Here is a 23,592-nt window from a genome sequence, read left to right on the forward strand (position 1 = left end):
ATGTGAAGGGGAAACTGAGCAGATGGAGCAGAATCAAGGTGCGTTGCGAGGGGAGATGCCACTTGCAGGACTCTCAGTCTTTGCTATAATACCTCTGCAAGGCACCTGGAGGAAATTACTTCCCAAAGTGTGTGGAGAGCCTGTGCACAGCTGCATGAAGGGACTGGGATCAATAATGCGGGAGTGTCCCAGAGTCGGATGCTATTTCAGTAATTAAACATTTGGCACAGCCTGGGCGACTCGGCTCCTTTCCTCCAGTTGCATGCTTTAAAATTCACTTACAATGCATTTTGTGGCAGGGAAGTATTTACATCCCACATTTATAATGTTAAACTGGTTGCCAAACACCAAAGAGCTGATAAACACTCTGTGCTGTTAACACTATAAAGTACAATCCCACTGCTACTTGCATGCAAATAAATAATAATAACTTCACTGGTTGTCCGCTTTTCGGTCTATAAATGCATTTGTTGTGTAGCATTGTGACATCTAAATCATTCCAGTAAAAGCACTACCGATGCTGAAGCACTACCTGCAGGTATGATTAAGAGTAAATTTTACTGTTTGGTGTTATTTTTGTGATTTCCTTCTCTGATTATTTTTTAACACTTTTAAAATGATGTGATGTTTAATCATGAATGCTGGGTTTCACTTTTTTTTTTTTTTTTTTTTATTTCACTGAGTTATTTTGCCTTCCTAAGGATTAGCCCACAGGCTAAAAGTTACTATAAAATATTCATTAAATCTTTTCTTGCGTCTGTTACAGACGCAGATATGTTTTTAATGTGCCTGGTCAGTTTGAGGGTACTACTTTTGTTACTATCCATAAATCATTAGCAAGTATTTTTAGTGTCGTCAGTGAAAGGTTAATAGAAGCCCATAATTTTCCGATCCATCCTTTTGATTAGCAGCTCAGAAATTTCATTGAAAAGGGGATGTAAATTGTTCCACACTGAAAACTGGAGACTGTGTCCAATTTGTGCATAAATTGCAATTGTCTCTGTAATAGGCTCCCAGGAAGGTGTGGGGCTGCATGTACAGTAACAATTTAAACATAAACTGACCCTTGATGAGGGAGCTGGAGTTTCAGCTTAATGCGTTTCTGCAGTTTTGTTTCGCCTTTGGTGCCTTCAAATTCTGCACAAATAATTCCTCCATAACAAGTGCCTTTTCAGAAGATGTATGCTGCTGACAGTTAATATAGAATTATTGCCCCTGAATGCATTTTTGTAATTACTTCCCAGAGAACTGTCTTTGTGTTAGAAGACATTTCACACTTTAGTAACATAAGTGTTTGGGGAGAACAAGAGTAATAATTACAAGCAGTCTTTCAGTGAAAATAAACCTAAAAATTATAAAAAAAAGCTAATGTTAAAGTTGGTTAGAGACAGCGAGGAATTTATTTAGCGCGTTATGCATGTCTGTGTGTTTTCCGAGTTTAATAACCCTTCAGTAACTAAACTAAAAAAAGAAAAAAGAAAAAAAGCAATAAAGATCAGAGAAATGGTTTTCTAAGTTTTAAGCAATAATGAAACTAAAAACTGATTAAAAGTGACATGCTACTAGAGACGGTATAAAGAAACTTAATCTGAATGCTCCTATAGGAGATTTCTGCTATAATGGAAAATGAAATGACTCACAGTTTGATCAATAAAAAAATTAGCAGCATTTAATAAAAGGTTTCTCTATCATGTTGACTAAAGGATATTATGAAAGCCTTTAAATGCAAGAAAACCGAGATTGTGGAGTGAGATTGTGCATGTGAGAGAGTATGGCGTGAAAGCTTTTGGCTGAGCAAGGCGGGTGGGTGCCTGGTTGGGCCCTGGGTGCTGGGGCTGCCATGTTGCCTTAGCTGGATGGGCGCCTGTTGCGGTGTTGGCGGAGTTGAGCAGCTGCTAGTTGCAGTCTGGCGTGGCTTGGGCTGCCTGCTGACAGTCTGCACGTTGCCTGGCTCCCCACGGGCAGAACCCAAGGGGTACTCCCTGGCTCCTCGCAGCAGTACCCTATCAAGGCAGTGGTTCTTTGGAGCAGAGAAAGGCGCTGAGGTCTGTCCATCGACTTAGAAATTCAGGTTTTAGTGCATGCTGTGAGGTAACACAGCTTTTGTGAAATGTGATGAGGTGTGCATGGTATATTTCAGTACAACCTACACTTGGGTCTTGCGGGCCGCTACCATGCTCTGGCTCCTCCCTTGCCTTTGCACAAAGCCCTGGCAGCCCGGCCCTGCTGCCCGTGCCGGCTGCTGTCAGCATCAGGCAAATGACAGCTTGGAGGGGTGGCAGCGGCCAGAGCCCTAGGAGGGCCTGAGGAGGTAACAATATACAATTTTCATGGTTCAAGGGTAGCCTTATCCCACTGTTCTTCATTACAGCACTGCAGCGAGATCAATTTTATTAAGTTGTAAGTCTGAGGAGGCTAGCACCATTAGTATGAGCCGGATCACGCCAGTTTGGGCGGTGTGCTCCTCTCCCTGCCGCTGTGGGCGAGCTGCCTCTGGTACCTGGCCTGGGGCTGGGATGTGGATATGTTACTGGGCGGCTTTCTTGGCTGGAGCTGGGTTTTGGCACTGCTGTGGTTGTGGAGCAGTGGCTACAGTATCTCGTATGGGGCTGTGGCCCAAGGGGAGGCAGCATACAGATGGCCCTGGGCTCCAGAAGCAGCTGTGTAGTGTTGTTGTTCCTGAAATGCTGAGGAGCCATAGGCTGGGCTGCCCGCAAAGCCTTCATCCTATGGGAAGTCTCCTGCTGAGGCTTGTTTGCATTTTTGCTGTTAAAGCATTAATGGCTTTTTTTGCTGCTGTTCATTCTTCTTTGACCACATATGACAGAGAAGTTTGGACTCTTTGCTGCATTACACTGCAAGAGAGACACTAAAATGCCAACAAACTACACAAAAGTAGAGAACTTCCCTCACTAACTTGGCATTAGGCACTGAGTGAAACACGAATGTTTAGATTAGGCTTTTCCTTTAAGTCATTTGTTTCTTTTGTTCTCACTTCCCAGTTACAGGAGGAATTTCCTTTGCCTTCCCCTTGCCTGGCTGCGCCCAGCCCAGAGGAGCTGCTTACTGCCCTGCTGGCCCTCCAGCAGTTTGTTTCCTCAGGACTTTTGTTTTATCTCCTCTGGGAAATGGCTAGAAACAGTTCTGGCCCTTTGTGGGACATTTGGCGGTTGTGTCTTTGGAACAGGGCAAGTGAATGAGGTGATGCCTCTGTACCCTCTCCATTGGGTCCCTTCTGGCTCGGAATGCCTGTGCCCATGCCATGGCTGGGGCATGAGGTGCTGTGGCTGCTGTCCTGCAGCCTCTCCTACTGTGAGGAAACTGCTCACCATGGAGCCCAGTCACTGAAGGTGCTCAGAGCCAGACATGACCCCATGCTAGATAACGTGCTTGAAAGAACAATGCTAGAACTAAAAATGTCCCAGCTTTCAGAAGTTCTTGGGTTTCTAAAGAAATAAAGACTGGAAAATTTACTGGCACAAGCACAGAAAGGCTTGTTTGGCCTCTTTTATGCGAAGGCAACAAAAAGTTGTGATGGCTATATTGGATTCCACAGGTGAAAAATAAGCCCAGAAGTTTGCATCCTCTTTCATTACCCAGGTCCACATGTTGCCCAGTGCTGTACATCCCCATGTCTTAGCACCTGCAGCACGGCCCTGCCATGTGTGGCCCTGAGTGACCCAGCTGGAAAGGCATGGAGATTTGTTTTCTGTTTTGGTGGGGCCTGGCATGAGCATGAGACATGCAGTCTGTTTTCAAAACTTTGCTTTCGAAGTATGTTGTTGCTATAACAGCATGGCTCGGGAGGCACTTTTGCTGGCCATAACCTTTCAGACCAATACTCGAGAATCTCTTCCCCACGTCTAGAAATTTGCCACATTTCATGGACCACCAGGTGAGGCAGGAATACTCCCATTTATTGATGCATCTCCTTTGAAATTGTAACCTTCTAGAAAATAAGCTTGTTTTTTTATACCACAAAGCAAGGGTCATTAGCATTAACTTTAGTAGTTCTTGACTGTTGGCCAGACTGGTTAGGTCATAGCATAAAGCATTCACCTCTTGTAAACCCCTGTAGGCCCTTTACTATGTTCCAGGAAAAAAAAGAAGAGAAAAACAAGAAGCCCTTCAAACCCAAGTTCTGAGGTATACTCTTAAGGCTGATCTGTCTAATGGTTTCATATCTTACTCATAAATTGTTAAAACAATTACTAGAGATGGTAGGTTCACTTAAAAATTGCTATTAACACTTATGTGAAATGCAAGGTCTTTTTCCCACGCAGAACCAACTAGTGACTGCAAGCCTGAGCCGCGGTGCTGGCAGCCCCTTCTGCTGGTGCACACCAGTACTGGCCCTCTGTTCAGTGATCTAGATGGAAGCTAATACTGCTGCATAAGTTCACTAAGCTCCAAGGGTATCTGCCAAATTGGTAAATGTATGTATCTAGGCTTGATGCTGTAGCATCACCACTGGTCTGTGGAGATTTTTGGAGGTTCTGCTTGGCTCTGGACATCCCCAAGCCATTTTGCAAAGTGATGCAAGGACATGTCCTCTTGCAGCTAGGCCAAAACAACCCCAGTGCCCAGTGCCAGCAGTGTGCTGCCTGCCACGGTGATATTGCCCACAGCAGCACCCTGCTGGGCTCACCATCACCAGGCACATGTGCTCTCTTCCCATCATGGCGGGATGCTCATGCTGCACTCGCCCAAAGCAATCTTGCAGGTTAAACCCATGACTTACTGCTGCAAAACTCCTCAGGAATTCGCTCCTGAGGCAAACTCCCAGGCGGCTGCCATGCTGCTGAGCTCACTGCGGAGCAGCTGGGCTCACTCTGGGGACCACCCGGCCCCAGCCCCGGCCCCACTGCTGCCCACTCCCAGCACTGTGCACCGCCCCGCTGCTGCCCTGGAGTCTGAACTCTGCAGGCTCAGTGCAAAAGGCAAGAAACGCCCCAGATTTACCTCAGTGGTTTCTCCAAGCGTGTGGCTCAGCAGAGGACTCTGAGGGCCATGTTATTCCAAGGACAGCAACCCTGAGGTATGGCGAACGTGCACAATTCCTTCAGTGTGCTGAAAACAGAACACATCTCGTTCTAAAGCAATGTTGTGTTTTTAAAGTAATTTGTGCAAGATTCATTGTTGTGTTATTGACATATGGCCATGTCAACTAATGACACTTTTGAAAAGTTGCCTAGAGGATCAGATCCCCATTCAGCAGGGAATTAAAAAATGTTTCTGGAATTTTGCTTTGCAGTCGGGAATCTTATTTTCTTATCTCACATTGTACAATTTATTTTTCCAAAAGCAGTGTGTTAAATTATTTGTTATTGTTGGACGCAGTCAAACAGCTTTATCCCCAGTGTAGTCATGACGTTTTGGAGAGAAACCAAGGATGAATTTGTCACAGTGTGCTCACCAGATCAGCTGGCCTTTAGGTTAACTGTCAAAAGACAAAATTTCTACTAAAAATATTAGTGAAGGTCCCCTAAGCCTCTCTGAGGTTGCCCAAAATCTTTCTTCTTCAGGCTGCAGCTAAATCGGCTCAGAAGTGCTTTTCTGAGGCTCCATCAGCAGGAGGCATAGATTCAGGTGGCGGTTCTCAAATCAGATTTATATACTTGCACTATTTTATAGGTTTCTGTCTTACAAAGCTGGAGAACTGGTGTTGTGATTTATGAACTATCAGATCTGCAGGACATACGGGCTTTAACAAGATTGACTGAGCTGTAATGTTTGTGATTCCAGCCTGGGATGAGAGACAGTGAGAAGGGATGCCAAGTAAATAGACAAAGCGGAAGTGATTATTTCAATGTGTATGTTAAATTATGTGGAAAGTAAAGGAAAGCTAACATAGCTTTAAATGTAGCTTATTGTTTGGCAATGTAGTAGCGTTAAGGAGAACAGAATTGTCTTTTCCCACTACAGTACACTTTTATTAAAGGAAGAGGCTATAAAGCAAGGGGTTCAAAGAAAACATTTTATTGAATGAACAGTGCAGCTCGTGGCTTAGAGTATGGAGAGTGTGGTGAGTGAGACTTTTATAAACAAATCCTTAAATTCATTACCTCTGTATAAGTGGCACGTCTGCTTTGTTAATATGAACATGATATCTAGCCCCTAATGGAAATGTTGTGGTAGAAAGGTATGTATAATTGAACAGTAAAAGAACCTGAAAATGTGCAGATCAGTTAATTGCTAAAAGCGATGCTGTGATAGACCACAAGCAGGCATTGATTTTTAATACTTCCATTGCATTTGCAAGGGTGTGTCATGTTATGAGCGCTCTATGGAAAGCTGCAGAGCATTTTACACCGACTGATTTACGTTGTCATGCGCAGTTCAGGAGATGGCATAACATCTGAGCTCTGGATGGATAGTGGTAGCAGAGCCCTGCGAGCGCTGTGTAGTGAACTGCAGAGCTTGTGGTAACCAGTTTTCATCTTTAATAAATTTTATTTCTCAGTCTTGTTTCATGTTCTCAGCATTGGTTGTCCTTGCTCATTTGGTCCTGATCTAATTTTGGAACCACAAGTCTCCCTGTTAGCAGCATGAAGCCCAGGCACCACCAAGCAGCTGGGCGCTGCCTCCATGCTGTGCTCAGGAGCTGTTCCTGGGTCCTCTGCAGCTCCAGGTGTGGGGACCTTGCAGCAAAAGCCTGTCCTTCAGGATGACTTCTAGAACACTCATGTCTCACACGACAGGGTGGGCGTGGGTCTTGGAGTCATCGGCCAGAGCCCCATTGCCCAGATCATTGACATTGGGCTTGGTGGCAGCAGGGAGAGGAAAGCATAGGGAATTCAAACTCAGCAGCTTTTCTGTTAGCAGTCTTGCCAATTTTTAAAGCTTTGAGAGTCTGGTGAAGTGATGAAACACCAGCAACTACCTATGGTAGAGGCAGAGATTCTCACTGTTCACCCCGTGATGGAGACTGGGAGTGTTTGCACCAAGCAGCAGAGAGTACAGTCAAGAATTGTTGTGCTGCAGGATATAAAACCCATATGAATATAACAAAAGTTGTCAGCGATAATGCAAGAGCGACTGTAATTAAATGTCTGTCAATGAGTGCGACGTCACTCATCAGGCTCCTGTTTTGCAGCCCTCTAAACCTTCGCTTGCATCCTTGCTGTTGGCAGGTGGCCTGGGAGGAGAGCTGGAGAGCGACGCGAAGGACAGCCGGGCCCTGGAAGAGAGGAACAGCGTGACGAGCCAGGAAGAGAGAAATGAGGAAGATGAAGACATGGAGGATGAGTCAATTTACACCTGCGATAACTGTCAGCAGGACTTCGATTCACTGGCAGACCTGACTGAACACAGGGCACACCACTGTCCTGGAGGTAATGTTAAACTCGCTTTGCAGTTCTGACAGGTGGTTAGCTGGGTAATTGGACATAGCAACAGCTTGAGGCCTCAAGTGAGATTAAAGAATTAATAATGTAATTTTACAGTTAATGTAATTTTATTGTGGTGCCTAGGGTAGCCTTTGTTCACTCCTTTAATAAAATTAAAATAAAAGCAACAGCTTTCCAATTGGAATCTGTAAGTAATTATGATAGACAAAAATGTTTTGCTTTTTTTTAAGCATTAAAATTTTCGGACAGGGTATTTTTCCCTTTCCCCAAATGCAGCAAGATTAAAAAAAGTTGCTAGCTGAAAGGTGGAAAACTCTCCACAAATAAAGGCCTCTGAACCCCATCACAGAATGTGACAATTTCTGAAATTAAAATTTGTAGTTTGAGATTTGTCATCCCGCCTTAAAAATACGCCTTTCTCCCTAGGTTGCATTGCATTTCCTTTTGAATTTTCTGAAGGTGAGGGCAGCATTAGCCTCCCCTGATCTTGTTGCAAAGCAAGACCAAGCTCAGAGCGGTGGAGTGAACAATGGCTGCGCACCTCGCCTCGCCTCGCACAGCTCCCCATGCACGGCTGCTGCTAGCAGAGGAGACTTTGCAGAGCGTGCTGAGGGGAGCAATGGGGGTAGCAAAAAGCCTCACAGATTTTACACAAAACTAAACAAGTTCTTAAGAGTGTGAGCACAGAATATGTTGATAAGTATGTAAATAAGGAATTCTCATCCTTCCCTGAAGCCGAGTATTCTGCCAACTTTTTTCTCAAACTGTCTACGATGTTTTTAGCTAGTTCCCACTTTGGCAGTGGCAGGTTGAGGCTGGCAGGGGCAGGAGGGTTGCTTTCTCCTCTGGTGCAGTATTATCCCATCCTCGTTCCCATGAGTGCATATTCCTCCTTGACTGCCTAATTTGTTTGGTAATTTGTTCAGGTTCTGTTCTCCTTTTTGGGCTAAGGGAAGCTGTGCTAAGCCAAGGCAAGAGCGAGGCAGGGCATACAGGCAGGGTGGGCTGCCGGCAGGCTGCAGCCGGCCCTGCCCTGAGCCAGGTGCAGCCCACCTGTGTCTGCAGGGCTGCTTGCTACCTGCTTTGGTTACACACTGCGCAGGATGCAAATCTGGAAGTACAAAAACCAACAAGGCTTTGTTTCATAGGATCCATTTTTGGCCAGCTGACAACCACTAGATTGCCGTGAGATTTCTGCAAACAATACTTTTTCTGCAGGGTAGTAGGCAGGAAAATGCTGTCGAACAAAAATTCCTCACTTTCCAGACCAGGATGTGAGGTGCACAGCCCACGCTGGTCCTCTCCAAAGACAGGGACAGATGCCATGCGTTGTGTTTGTGCAGTCACTAGTGATCCTTCCATGGAGTGGCTGCAGTTACCCAGTGTGCTCTGTGTCCCCACGATACAGCTGGGCATGGCACTGGGCAGGAGGGGACCAGATGCTAGCTTGCACAGGTGGATGGGGTGTCAGAAGGAACCATTATTCTTCCTGTGGCCAACATGCATTAAAATGCAGCAGTCTTAGATGTTTGAGTCTAAATGGTGAATGTTTTCACACCTCCTTTTTCATTTCCCTTCAGTGTAGTGTTCTGTTAGCGAGACTAAGAAATATAAATTCTGGTTTTGGAATCTATCAGAATAATTTGTGAGTATTCCCCTTGCTAATTTTTGATTGCAGGTAGCATAACTTAATCATCTTTTACTGTCTTCACGTGTGTGGATGATTTACAAAGACATTTTGTCATAAAAAGGCACTGTGTAATCATCTGCATATACACGTAGTAGGTGCTGATTATCTCCATGTGAGAAAATGCTTGTTCCAGAATAAGAGTGCCTGTTTTCTCTTTGGTTTAATTTAGTGTCATGAAGTTATTTAATGTAAAGGTTGCATTCATCTATTCTGGAATGAGAATATTTCCACGAAGACAATCTGGAATGTTGCTTGATATTTACATATCTTAACACGAGGAAAAGCAGCTTTCGAGTTCAGACCCACTGATTTGTTCAATAACCACAAGAATTTTTGTTCAAAGCACTTAAAAAACACATTTTTGTTTAGCTCACCTGGAAAGACTTGCACCACCAGGATGAGAATCTAAGGAGTGCTAGGAAGAGCGGTGTGTTTAGAGATGTTCCCCACCACGTGAGCTGCGTCCTGAGTTGCCCTGTTTTCTTTTGTCTCTAATGCCCGCCTGACATATCTGAAGTTGTAACACGGTGCCTGACCTCTGGGCAAGCCAGAGTTTCATGTCTTAATCTGAAGCAGGGTGTTCAATCGTGTCTACATGGCTCCAGATCGATACAGGTAATATTTGTAGTGATAATATCACCAGCCTGCTAATACAACATAACTAATGACTTCCTCTGGGATGCTGAAGTTAGGAAGGCATTGTAGCTCAGGAATGCTGCAGGATTATAGGGGCTCACTCCAAAGAATAGGATAAACCATCTATTTCACCGGAATCCCTTAGAAATTCATTACAGTGGGCTGAAGTTATAATACAGTTTGAACACAGCTTCTTTGACATGTAAGAAAGTAACAAACAGCCATTTCCCCCCCTTGCTTTTTCATGCATTTCAGGCTTGTTTCTTTGAGGACAAAATACCACTGATATCTAGACATGTCTGTGGCATAAGTGTGCAGCATTCCTTTGTTGCCAGCCTGGTGGAGGTATTCTCCTGGCAGCATCAGGAGCCTCCGCGCCCTTTGCACACGCCGGGTGCCCCAGGTGCAGCCTGGAGACTCCTAGGACTGAGGGATCTGTGAGGGGCCACAGTGGGGACCGTTTGTGGTGAGCAGGCATTTTGTGTCCTCACTGGTTCCTGGCATACTTGCTTTCTTACCCTCAAGGTGCTCTTGAGCATGAGACAGAGGGCACTTTTAAAATCTCCCAAGAACAGACAGAAACACCTAATGCATACGCTGGATGTGTTAAGCTTTTAAAATCAACTTAAAACTTGCTCCTTTCCCATGTTCCCTTCACTCAAGAAGGCTCAGTAATCACTACCTGCACTACATGCAGTCCTTTCTGTACGTTTTTGCACAGTCTGTTAGTGTAGATGTTATGACTTATCACAAGAGTAGAGGATTGCTTGTGAACTTGCAGATTAGGGTGTTCAGTGGATGCATCAAACAACTATTTTGCAATGCTAAGTTGTTTGTTGTCTGATGAAAAGTGGCTACAAGCCCCAGGAACTGCCATTAGTCCACACGTGGCAGTCTGGTTTAGCTCCTGTTTTTATTGTGTTATTTTTGCTTCCTCCGCCCATGCCAGCCCTTTCCTCCTGCTGGGTCAGCATAGCCTCATGTAAACCTTTTTCCTTTGGTTTCTCAGCTGAATGTAGAGTGTTTTAAAACAAATTAGTGCACCAATGAACTGGACAGAAGTAGGTTATGCTGGGGTCTCTGAGCATTTCATGAGGTCCTCTTCTGTTGTTGATAACTTTACAGGTTGTCTGTTTCAAACAGCAGCAGAGCTATATATGGATATTGCCAGCTGGGAAGCGGCTGATTTTTCTAAACTACTGTACGGTAGGAACTAGTTTATAATTAAAGTCTTGCAGTTGCTCCTGTTAAATGCCCTGTAACTTGTACACTAGGCTTGCATTTGAAATGAGGTATTGTAACTATTTCATGCTAGTGTATAATTTTGCATTTTCTCGTCTTTCACCTGCTGCAAGAATTGTAATTGCCATGCAACTGTATATGCGGGATGCTCATCCAGAAACCATACACAGCAGTTTGCCAAAAAGTGACCACATCTCAGCAATGCTTTCATCAGGCAGTACTTTGTACTACTTGACTTCTACTTGACAAATATAGACTTTTTGAATGTATTTCCCAAATTAGCCTTTCCCTAAATTATAATCTTTTATTGCACCTGATTGGCAAGTCATAGATTTTCAGGTGTTTTGCTGCTGGTGTTGCTATTTTAAATTAATGAATTACTGATCATCCTCCTCAAAAGAAACTGAAGTACAGTTGTGAAAAAGCAGTGTGGAAACTTAATTATACACCTAGCTTGTACAGCTGCGGCTCTAATGACCTACTGGCCCTAATTACTGTGTTGTGGCTTGGTCTGAGTGCTCCTGTCCTTGCCAGAATTTTGCTCCTTTTTCTTAACCTGACTAGTGTTTCAACCTAAAAAAAAAATAACATTTCCTTTTTTGTTCTTTTCTACATTGTTGTGCTGAAATGCAGGTTTCCTTCTTTCCAGAGGTCATGGCAGTGTTTTCAAAATTGGCACCAGAAAAGCTCTATAATATAGCAAACTGTAGAAACACGGATTTTCCCTGGAGCCCTCAGCTCTCACTGCCTGGCTCTGACAACGGGTACCAGGGCAGGCTTTATGCTGTTGGTTCCTCGAGGGGCTGCGATCGTGGGGTCCTGTCCTTATGTTGTCTCAGCCATCCCCTCTCCGGGCCCACATTTGTCCTGCTGGTTGGCATTTGTGCCTGCTGGTGCTGAGAGCTCTGGAAGGCTGGGTCCTGCAGCGGCAGGTGGGGTGGGATGCACTGGGCTGGGCTGCCTGGGAAATGCATGTGTGTTGTGGAGACTGCAGAGCATAGTCCTGTAGCTGAACTGCGAGTTGAAGGCACACAGGGGCACTTTTCAGAGTGTAATGGAGCGTGGTGACCTTGGAAGACAAGGTGGCTTCATGGCACAACCTGAGTGGTGTGCTTCTTTCCAGGGCAGCCTGCTGAGATGGCTTTATGTAGCACCAAGTGAACCCCGTGTGGAAGCTCTGAGTTTGCGCAGGTTGCCCAGAGAAGTTGTGGATGCCTCACCTTTGGAGGTGTTCAAGGCCAGGCTGGATGAGGCCCCGGGCAGCCTGATCTAGTAGCTGGTAACCCTGCCTATGGCAGTGGTTTGGAGTTTGGTGATCTTTAAGGTCCCTTCCAACCCAAGCAATTCTGTGATTCTCTGAGGCTAGCTTGAGGGTTTTGCGGGCCTGCATGTGAGGGCTTGTAGTGCTGGAGGAGCACATGAATTTGGAACAAAGCTCGCTGGCCATATGCACACAGTGTGGGATTTGCTCAGTGACCCAGCAGAAGCTCTCCTGTGGCGGGCACTGCGGCAGGCCCACAGCAGCCCCATGCGAGCACCGGGCAGTGCGCGGGCAGATAAGAGCCTGCCAGGCCGCCAGCGCCGCCCCCCGCAATCAGCACGGCCACCTTTATGCTGGGCCTCTGGGGATGGTGGCACGGGAGGCAGCATGGGCCCTGCGCTCACAGATAGGAGCAGTGCCAGCGCAATGGCAGGACGCTGGGTCATGTGTCACCAGAACCCCGTGGGAGAGCAGCGCGGGCCGCACCTGCCCTGCTGCAGCCTTGTAGCGGCTGCAAAGGGTATGGCCCTGGGCTTGAAGACTGGGCAAACACATCTCAACTAAGAAGATGACTTTCCTCAAGCAGCATGTGTCTTTTGCCTAGGAAGAATGTTCTCCTTGTCATTTTTAAACATATGGCCCGGAGAGGAGCTGAGGATGACACGTTAGTATGGTTGTATCAGCAAGAGACTGTTTCATCCTTGCTACTTTAATTGAGTTTTATTTATCTACTTTTATCTGGCTCAGAAAGCAGTCTGCAAAGTGTGCACAAGTACGCATGGAAATGCTGGGGTCCACCCCATCCCGCTGCTGTCTGGAGCCGGGCTCCTGATGGTGAGAGGCTGTCTGCAGCCTTGTCATAGCACAGCATGGGCTGGTGGAGTGATGGTAGGCTTGTTTCTTGGCAGTACAGAAATCCAAATAATACATGGCTTTGCAGAAGAGGAGAGAGGGCAGGTGTGGGAAGGTGCTTTCTGTGCCTGTGGAGGAGGGGGCTGCTGCTGCTGGCAGCTCCCCACGCTTCGGCACAGTACGAAAATGTGGAGGGGTTCTCCTCTATTTCATTTTAAGCAACCCAGATGCCTATGCCAAGCCCTGGGAGAGTGGGATGCTGTAGCCCTCAGAAGGGCAAATTGGAGCCCTGGTAGGTCCCCCTGCCCACAGGGGCTGTTTGTATCTCTGTAGGTAAGGGAGCTACAGGACAATCACTAGCCCAAAGGGTGAGCACAGAGCTGGGAGTACTGGTATGGGGTTTGGGGGTCTTGAGGAGCCCATGAAGAGGCTCCAAGTCAGTTTGTAGGGTTCTCACTGGGGTCTCATGCACCTAGAGCCAGGGTTGGAGCCTGTGGCATGTGGCAAGGCACTGCAGGTAGTGCAGCGAGAGGGTGCAGTACCAACATCACCACCCGTGCTACAATACGGCCATGTTTGTCTGTCGGTCCTAGATCTCGAGCAGGAGGGGGACAGTGCTTGTCCTGATGGAGAGACCAGGCAGGTGGAGAGGTGATGGCTGGCCTTTAGAGAAAAAGGAAGGAAGGCTTCAGTGTTTGTTATGAAACAAGCAAGCAGCAGAGCACTGCAAGCAATCCTCACAGAATGTAATTTTGCAGTTGGAAGTAATGGAATAGAAAAGAGTATTTCTAATGCTGATTTATTTGAATTTAAATAATATAATTAAAAACAAAACAAAACAAAAAAAGGGAGTGTGTATACAAACACTGTCAGGAATTTCTATCTTCCTTTTTTTTTTTTTTTAAACAAGCCCTAGAAAAAAAATCCCTGCAGAAGTTCTGTAGTGCATATTTGAATGCTTTTGTTGTAGCCTCATTAAACTTGGCTTGTCTGCAGATACAGCTGGCATGTTATTAACTGTGCTCCAGGCTTGGGGAAGCCAGGAAGCAGCCTCCACCCCCCAGTGCCGGCTGGCTTTAGGGAAGCGTGCCAGCATGGGTTGGTCCTCTTCAGCCGTCTGGCTTTGGGAGCGCACACTGGAGCATCCCCGCATGGCCCCAGGGTCGGGGAGCCCAGGGCTCAGCCAGCCTTTGGCGCTGACCTGAGGGAGAGCCGTGCCACCTGGAGCCGTGTGAGCAGGATGGATCCGCCGAGGTACGTGGCTCCCTTTGCCCGGATGTCTGCATCCTCTGTAGGGGTCTCGCCCCTTTCTTTAGTGTGGGCTGGCAAGGAGCAAATTAGCGATCATCTGCCAAATAGTTTCTCCATTCTGAACAAACTCCTTGTTGGACTGAACCAGTCTGATAAATTGAATAAGGGAAATATTTTCCCTGCACCTGCTGGAGAGGCTGTTGCTCTCCGAGCTGGTTTGCACATCAGACCTCCACCAGAGGTCTAAGGAGCTTCTGACTTCCTTCAGACTTTGGCAATGAGCATGTACCTCTTGAATGCTGTTTCGTTTAAGTAATTTTAATACTTTTTTTGACGATGAGTTTACTTGTAAAAGTAGATTTCATAATCTTGATTCAGAATTGTTGAAAAGACAATCAGTAGAAATTTAAATGTAGTATGTTTAAAATATAGATAATGTTAATCAAACTTCATGCTTAATATTACCAGCTTTTATTGCCTTAACTAATGAAAAATGGAGTTTTCAAGGCACTAGGTCTGTTCATGTTAGATACTTCCTTCAGCATTTGAGTGGTTCATAATCTTTAAACCATTTTAGACTGGTGACTCCGTTCTGACTCAAGGAAGTACCAGTCTTATTTTTATCATCATGGAATTAAGAAATCATTCTGTTTTGGCTTAAGTTCTGCCTTTTTCTAGAAGGGGTGTTCCCTCCTTCCTTCCCTTACTTCTTGTTGATATGAGGTTTGTGTTGTCTCTGAGAACCAATGTCACTGACAATTAGAAGGATTCATTGTTGGTCTGTGCAGCTCCCACAAAGGGCACCCTCTGATACTGCAGAAGCCTTGTATCGTCATGAGAGAGATGGGAGGTCAGGGCCTGGGGGAGATTCTGTGCCGTCTCTCCTTAGCAAACTGTTTTCTGAATGCATTGTCCCCAGTCTGCCCAGTAATATGCGTGACACTGGAACTGGGGCTGAGGGCTCCAGGTGGATTTTGTTATCAACACCTATAACATGGGATGACCTTCTTCTTCCTTGTGCCAGATTTTAGCATGTGGATCCATCTCATCTTTAGACTTCCTAAAAAACATTTCTCAGCATAACGGTGAAAGACTTTTTGGCTCATCCTTACGTTGCTGCTCAATTACTGTAGCCTTGCTGAGGAGGACATAAGGAAAGGCTGAAGAGGCCCATCACTTTTCTCCTCTCCAGGGAATCTCTTACATTAAACATTTGAATAGGTTTTTGAATGTAATTCCCAGCCATTTCCTCTACAGTGAACTCAGTTCATTTGTGCAGACTTTGTACTTAATGATATATCCTAAAATAAATGAGATTTGATATAATTTATATTAAATGGTCATTTTAGAAATCTACATCTACTAATTATTCATTAGAAAACTTGGAGAGACAGACAGAAGTAGAATAAATTCCTCTTATGACCTTGCTGTCTATAGAAATATACCTGCATTCATGTTCTCCTAGTAAGAAAGGATGCAGGTGATTTATAGGACTCCAAGCATCACCTAACCAGATCTGAACTCAGCATTCAATCTGCATCAGTCAGCCTTTGCAGCCAGCCAGGCTAAAGCCAAGAACCGGCTCATCCTTAGGATAGCTGTTCAATGGCTGTACTGGAGGTAGTTGAAGCAGCTCACTGTGATGGATTGCTGCTGTGGATGCCCCAGCTCTACTCAGGCAATGCTGTGCCCACTGCCTGTGCTGTCCCCCTGCGGTCCATCCTCTCAGGCAGTTTCCTTGCTCTCCTCACTGGACTCCTTCCTGGACTTTGACCATTTCCCACCGGGCTTGTAGCAGCATCCGATGCCACTCCATCCCCATCACACACTTGCCATGCTCTGTGTTACGAGAGCTCTTCCAGGTAAGAACTGTAGTCCATGAGATACTTCAGCAGTGCACAGTGCAGCTGCTGGGTGTACCTTGCTGTATAGGGATAAGCTGCCATCTTTAGGAGGCTGTGCCTGTGCCTGCAGTGCTGCCTGCTCCTGAAGCCACTCGCTGGCCGTGTCCACATCAGTGAGTGACAGGCGGGCACTTTGGCTCCAAGTAGCTTGGTGAGGGGCAGGAAGATGGTGAGGAAAAACAATTTGTGAACTTGCCCTTCTGAGACTGCAAACGCTCCTCTCTGGAGACTGGGAGCACTGTGGTGCTGCCGGCAGCTGCACCCGACCCATCTTCTGCTGTCAGCGATGTCACTGCAGAGCCCTCAGCTGCTTGAAGGAGCCACTCTGTGTGCACCGGGGACAGGGAAAACTCAAGGATGGAACGCTGCAGTGTGTGGGCTGCTCTGAGTTTTACTCCAAGGAAGATGTTATCCACAAATGTTTTAAATTAGGCTATCCTTGATAGTTCTGGTGGTGTGGAGCTCAAGCAGAATTTCAGGAAAAAATAAGTTACTCTGTTAAAGCAGACATGAAAAAAAATGAAGGGCTTAACTTTTGTCCTGAGGGTGATAGAACAGCACCACACAGCTGAAAATCAATCTGACCTTCACCCACGTGACATTGTTGTCTCAGTCTGTCTTTCATTTCCTTTGGTTGAGTGAAGGCCATGGCATTCAGTAGGGAGAAAAGCCAGAGGGAGGTGGGGAGAATCCTGTTTTCTCTGGAAGGGCTTCGGTGCTTGCATAAGTTGACTCCATAAAGAGAGTCACTGTAAAACTTCAAATTATTTCTTTTTCTTTTCTTTCTTTCTTTCTTTTTTTTTTTTTTCCCCCAAAAAAACAACTCAGCCCCTTCATCTCTTAATACTCAGGAATTACATTAAGGTGAAGAAGATATGTGCTGTAGAGTAATTAATGAAAAAAACGTGTTTCTGATGTAAAACATTCTGTTTTAATTTAATGTAGAATTAGTCGATGACAGTATTTTAAAATGAAGTCTTCGTGCAGCAACAGGAAACCTGCACATTCATTTAAAAACAGAAATTTGTACCCAAAGGGGAGAAAAAAGGCCAATTATTTTTTCCAGAGATGTTTTAACATTCTGTGTTGCAGGCTTTGTCCAAACAAAGCGAATGTACCCAGTTACATGAGTATTTACATACACATCAATAAACCAAAAGTTAGGGCTTGTGTATCAGCAGTATTATTGATTTCCGAAATACAGGTACAATTTCAATTGGAGGAATGCTCATTGTACACAACATCCTGCAGCAAGCTGTATGGGCAGCATAGGTGGTAGACACTTTCCCACCTCATTTGCCCAAAGATGTGGAATGAACTTAATGAATGGGTAAAATTCTGTGCAGATTTTTTTTCTATAGAAAACACCAACAAAGGAGAAAACAAAGTACATAGATACATTTGTTGTTGTGTTTTTGTTTTTTTTTAGGGGGGAGGTGGGAGGTGGACAGAGCTACATCTAGAAAGCCATTAAAGGTGCAATTCATCATTCTTCATCCAATCCCCTGCTTCTTCATTGGATTCAAACACAACCCACAGCCAAAATGTTGCCAGATAATTTCTTTTCCAAAACTTGAAAGCAGTAAATTTTCCACACAGCTTCTACAAAACTAAGAGTGCTGTGAAATCTGTAAAGTGCATCTTTTTCTGATTTATTTCAGCATATCCAGATAGCATTGTTTCATGCCTTAGACATAAGCTGTTGCATGGCTTTGTATGGGGAGAGTGAGGGATACCTGCCATTCTCTTCGTTCAATAAATGTTGCTTGTTTTAGGAGCTCTGTAAGAAATGTCAACTTCTTGTTAAAAGGATAAAGACAGAGATTGGATTTAGCTGTAGAGATTAATCCCTGCTTCGTAAAGGTTAAGAATTAAGCAATTTCTTCATTAATCTGTTTGGGATGTTGGAGATTAATTTGTGACTACAGCTTATTATTTGAGCGCGGTTTGTCAGATGTACCAACAATCATGGGCACAGACCTTTGCTATTATTTTACACGTTATTAAAAAAAAATCCATCAAATTTAAAAGATGTTGGGACCTTTTCCTGGTGAGCTCTTCTACTCATGTCTCACTGTGATATGCCCAAATGCTATTTGCATAAATGTAGAATTTAATAAGTTATCATTCTGATTAACGCCATTAACTGCTTAACTACTGTAGAAATTGGCTTCCAAAGTTGCTTCGTGGTAGCTGTTGCTCTCAACGTCATTCCATTTGCTGTCTCACTGGGGATAATGGTATGCAAGGGAAAGCAAGAAGGTCAAGGATCTTTTTGTTTAGTCTCTTTGCACATTAAAAGTTCTATTATGTGTTTGTATTGCATGTGGTTTCCAGTCTGTTGGCTACAGAGCTTTCAAAATCCATTGATGATGAGTTTGTGAAGCTAAGTATATCTTGTGGGTTGTCACTACCAGGCTGTCGCTGTGTGCAGCAGTCGGGGCCAATGTATAACAAGTGTTTTTCAGTATGAGGAATTCTGGAACCAAATTAAATGGTCTTACAAAAGGGTTCACAAAATGCTGGTCTAGAAGGCGACAGAAAACACTTATACCTTGCTCTGTGCTGGTAGCAGGGTGTTGGGAGCGATGCTGCTCTATGGGGATATGTGTCTGAGTTTGGGCTTTTTATATTTTTTTAATAGGGTTGGGGGATGGGTTGTGGTGCAGTCGTGACTGACACAGCCGTCACAGTGCTGCATCAGCTGAACAAAGCCATGCCCTCGCAGACAGCCTCCCCTGCCCAGCAGGACACAGGTGCAGGCGTGGGGGCTGCTTCCCAATGGTGGGGAGTGCCGTGCTGGGCTGTGGGATGCATCCAGCCCCAGGGCTGGCACAACAACAGTGCCTGCTTGCATTCTGGAGCCAATAGGCCAACCCTGTAGAAAACCGGCTTCAGCCAATCAAAATAGATTTCATTTTAATCTTAAGCAGTCACGGTCATATTTTGATGTGTAAACTTGTGGCTATAAAAAATGGAAGCAGCCACTCCTGATGTGCTGAGGCTAAATGCAAACTCAGGCAGATGTCACTGCCTTCTTCCCAGGCGTAAGTACGAGATAACCATTCTCTTCTAAAAATGAAAGCAGAGATTTGTTCCAAACAATTCATGTTCTGACTGCATGAGTACCTTCACACCTGTCAGTTGCATCTACTGTGCTCGCTCCCCAGGGCTACCCGGCATCTGGGAGATCCTGCTGAGCCCAGCCTGAGCCCTGCTGCAGCGAATACCTGCGATGATATTCTGTTGGAAATGTGGTTACACCATCACACATCATCCCTTGCATTATTCTGTTCTGCTCCACTCTATTCCTGCTTTTGTAACTTTTGGTTTAAATTCTACTCTCAGCTGTTTCAAGAGCATTGCAGCTCTCTATAAGATGTCTTGCTGTTCACTGTGGTGCTGGTAAGCTCAAAAACATCTGCAGGCAGGGTCAGTCCAGCCTGCTGGTCTTCAGAGGATATTTACAAAGTTTCATAAGGCTTGGACCCATATCCACACCCATACTAGATGCAGTGTCTACAGATTATCCCCGAGAGCCTCTTACAGCTTTGTTTGCATTACTATCTAGAGCTCTCCCACTGTCGAAATCCTCAGGAGGGAGCAGTGGTCAAGAGTACTTAGAAACATCTGTTAAAAATTCAGACAAACACTGCACTGTCACTAGAAGCTGCTAGGAGAAGGGCAGTGAAATTTATCATGTGGTGCTACAGGAGGAAGGGACATATTTTGTTCCTTCTCTTTTGCTTAAAAATCAATAGTTTGGCCAGTAAGTATAGGAAGATGCCCCTGCAGAGCCTGCTTGGGCGGGGAGCTGCTTTTTGCCGATGTCACAAGCTCAGTCAAGAGCCAAGCTTGCAGCCTTGCAGGAGTGCTGCTTCCAGACTGCGTGTGCTTCATCACACATGTTCTGCTTGTTTCAAGGAGCCACACGTTGATTGTGCAGCCCTAGAAAGTCGTGGCGTTAGGAGATGAAGGACTTTGCAGTGACTTTTCTTTCACTTGCCATCCTCAAATAAAAGGGAAGAAGTTCTAAAGACAAATGTACTGTAAGAGCTCTCTGGTTGCATACTGTTTTATGCGTGGCTATGTATTGGGTTCAGGGAGTACTTGAAAAATATTGGCATTTGTCCCTGATGATACATCATGAAGTTACAAGCAATTTGGCAGAAAAAGACCTAAGTTCTGCGATGCGTGCGGTCAGACTCGCTATGAAGTTGTGTTTCACCACAGCCAAACCCAGGCCCTGCTCTGCATGCAGAGCTCACCTCTCCCTGTCCCCGGGGCACAGCAGGGGCTGTGCGGGTGGCAGTGTGTGCAGGTGGGCTGGGATGGACTTGCAGTGGGGACAGTGGCTGCCTCTGCTCTTGGCCTTCCCCCAGAGACGTGAACCAGGTCTCTGCCCTACCCAATGCAAGGAAACTTCACCGATCTTAGAGAAACTACATTTCTATAAGAGAAACTCAATTTCCCTCTGAGCTCTATCTCTAGTCCGATGTGATTCAAAAGTTAATAGGAAGGGACAAACAGTTAAGGCATATGACAGGCAGTGTGATCATGTAAACCTTGTTTTCTTAGGTTGCCAGGCTGAAAAAAAATGAACACAGCGCTCCTGAGAATAAATGGGTCGCTTCAAATTGAGACATGATGGACAATGTTGGTTTTGTTATCACACTGCAGGTAGTGAGGAGGCAGGGTTAAGGAGAATTTCCTGAGATGTAGGCAAGTTGTTATTAGAGGGGTAAAGCTTCCTCTGCCATGTGTCCTCTGCAGTAGAGCTTGCATTACCCTGGCCCTCTTCCTTTTAGGAGCCTTTTGAGGAAAAGCCTCTGGTGACAGGAACATCTCTCAGGTCTTTTCATCCGTGAGCTGCCAGGTGAAAGAATGGGGCTAGAGAACAAAAGATGTTCTGATACTGCAGACAAGCTTTTGTAGGATCTGCCACGTCAGCTGTCTCTTATGAGGTCTACTGTATTTTCTGTTGATGGTGCTTTTCCCCTGAGGATTTCCCACACCTGGGAATGCCTGACATAACCCACGCTGGTATTTTCCTCAATGCCTTTTATTTCTGCGTGCAGATGGAGCTCGGTATCACACACCGTCCTTGCCCTTATTCTGTTCTGCTCCTTGGCAGTCCTAGCTTTCCTGGCTCAGAGCTTTCATCCCACCTCCCTCTCAACCTTTTCCAGGAGGAGCTTTGCAATTATTTATAAGCTGGCTTGTCCTGTTTTTTGACATTTTCAGTGTAGTCTGTGGAAGAGGAAAGCTAAGTACATGCTCCCTGATTTTACAGGGAACAGAAAACCTGAAATAAATGTTAGTGGTCTGTGTTAGCAAGATGTTCTTAGATTAGTTGTTTTTTCTAAATTTATTTATTTGGAAGCAAGGAACCTTTCCTTCATCATAAGTGGTCTTCTGAGTGCAAAAAATCGTAGTGGTCAGTAACCACCTCTTGCCATTCATGTGCCTGGGGATGCTGTAAGTGCAGGCACCCAACCGGCTCGTCTGGTCCATGGACAGCTGTGTTCCCCTTGCCATCATAAAGCCAGTTTTCTCCTTCCTCATACCACATGTCAGAGTGAGAAGCACCCTATGATTTACCTCTTTCTTCTGCTCATTGTGTTCTGAGGCTTGAGATTTTCCAAAATACATCATGGTAAAGAGGCAAAGCTTTAATGATTTGGGCATTATAGCTCCTCTAGAGGCATTTTTAGATTCTCTGAATGAAATAAACATCTATTTGAGCTGAAGAGTAGCATTTTCTCATTTTGCTGCTGCAAATAGGTGGGAGGAGTGACTAACTGCTCCACTGGAAATACTAAAGTGGACAGTCTTGTCTGCAGCCCAGTACTGCAAGTTGGATGATACACATCCCCGTTCACCCCATCCCCTACCACAGAGATGCTGTGCTTGCTTACAAGCATTGCATATGTGTGAGAGAATTATAGGCCTCCTGGCTGCCTTCTCTTCCAAAGATAACTCAAAATACAGAGTATTCTCTATGGAAGGTATACTCCTCCTGCACTGTTGTGAGCACAGAAATCACACTTCTTTTGCTTTTGACCAACCTCAGATAAAAACTGATGGTTGCAGTTGAATCTCAGTTTGAGTTTTTCGTTAAAAGTGTTCAAAGCAAAATACAGGGTGGAGGATCTGCTGTGAGCCAAAACTAACCTCCCTGTTCTTGCCAGTGAAGCTGTATTGCCAAATTTCACACAGCCGTGTTCTCTAGCACCTCCTTTGAACACGAGTGTGGTTCTGGAGGCTGTTTTGAAGCTCTCACTTGAAACACTCTCTGTGAGCTAGTGGAGTATTTTCTGGCACTTAAGCTTCTGTATCTGGTGGCAGTTTGTTCTGTATAGAGTAATGAGTAATGGTTTGCTAAAGGAGAAAAAAAAAAGGATTCTTAGAAAATCCTTCAGAAAAGCAAAGATTGTTTTTCAGCTGGAATTACTGCTGGTGTCAGTGGTGAAATCAGTGTGGCAAGTCACCTCTGCCGTGTTTCTAAGAATTACCAGATAGCGCAGCGGCTCATGTGAATGCTCTTTTTGTGTGTTTTTTGCAGCACTGACTTCCTTCTGGTATGGGGTATTTCTTTCATATTTTCTATTATCTGGACTGGTGAGTATGGAGGCTTGTTCCTTGGTATACTTTTATTCTTAATTATATATTTGAGTTACAAAACTGCAAAATCTCCCACCTCCTGCCAAAATCTCGTGGAATTATGGTGTTCATCACCCCAGACAGTCAAGTAATTGTGCTGCAGACATTGTTCCCAGTTTGTTCTTTTCTTAGTTTACCAGCTTGTTAATGTTTCATTTGGCCAGTTCCAAGTTTGTGACAGCAGAACACACTATCAGAACTGGATGTGCTGCTATGGCTGCAGAACCAGTGTGCCTGTGCTGTTGGCATCTGTGTGGTACAGGGGTGGCACTGCTGTGTGGATGTGTGTTTCACTGGTGGGCAGAGCACCCCAAGGATGCTGATGGGCTGGTACTCTGCTTGCCACCCCGCCTTCCTCACCTGCTGCACAGTCTGCTCTCCTGTGGGGCTGCTGGGGCTTCCCTGCTTCCACTGAGCAGATTTCAGCTGGTTTGGCTGTGAACAGAGCTCGTTGTCCCTGGAAAAGAACTGCTCATTGGATGGACCGTGAAGAGGGACGTGCTGAGCCCTTTGAGGCAGTATGGCAGATGCTGCTGCACAGACCTTGAGATGCTGGAGGAGACCTTGGTGAGCAGTGTGCTGCCTCGTGGCATCGTGTAATGTTGAGCTGTTCCTAGGACAAAATGGTGGATGCTGAGCCAGTGGTTTGGCAGTGCTGCCCCAGCCAAACTCCAGGCGGGTTCTCCTGTAAGCAGTGAGTGAACCTCTGCACCAGCCTGGAAGACTCTTGCAGAATGGCCTCAG

General features: G+C 45.4%; 1 protein-coding gene across 4 annotated transcripts in view; it reads left to right on the plus strand.

The window, feature by feature from the left end:
- ZNF423 (zinc finger protein 423) overlaps positions 1-23,592 on the plus strand; it is a 233,298-nt gene that overhangs the window by 80,809 nt on the left and 128,897 nt on the right. For 3 of the 4 annotated variants that reach the window (XM_085234556.1, XM_085234557.1, XM_085234554.1), the window contains 2 exons: positions 7,134-7,334; positions 10,801-10,881. In XM_085234556.1, coding sequence (XP_085090682.1) covers positions 7,238-7,334; positions 10,801-10,881 — 178 coding nt within the window. In that variant the 5' untranslated portion in view covers positions 7,134-7,237. The remainder of the gene's footprint in view (positions 1-7,133; positions 7,335-10,800; positions 10,882-23,592) is intronic. The other variant, XM_085234555.1, reaches the window with a different exon arrangement.

This window comes from Meleagris gallopavo, chromosome 13 (genome assembly GCF_905368555.1).
Source record: "Meleagris gallopavo chromosome 13, MGAL_WU_HG_1.1, whole genome shotgun sequence".
Classification (NCBI taxonomy): Eukaryota; Metazoa; Chordata; class Aves; order Galliformes; family Phasianidae; genus Meleagris; species Meleagris gallopavo.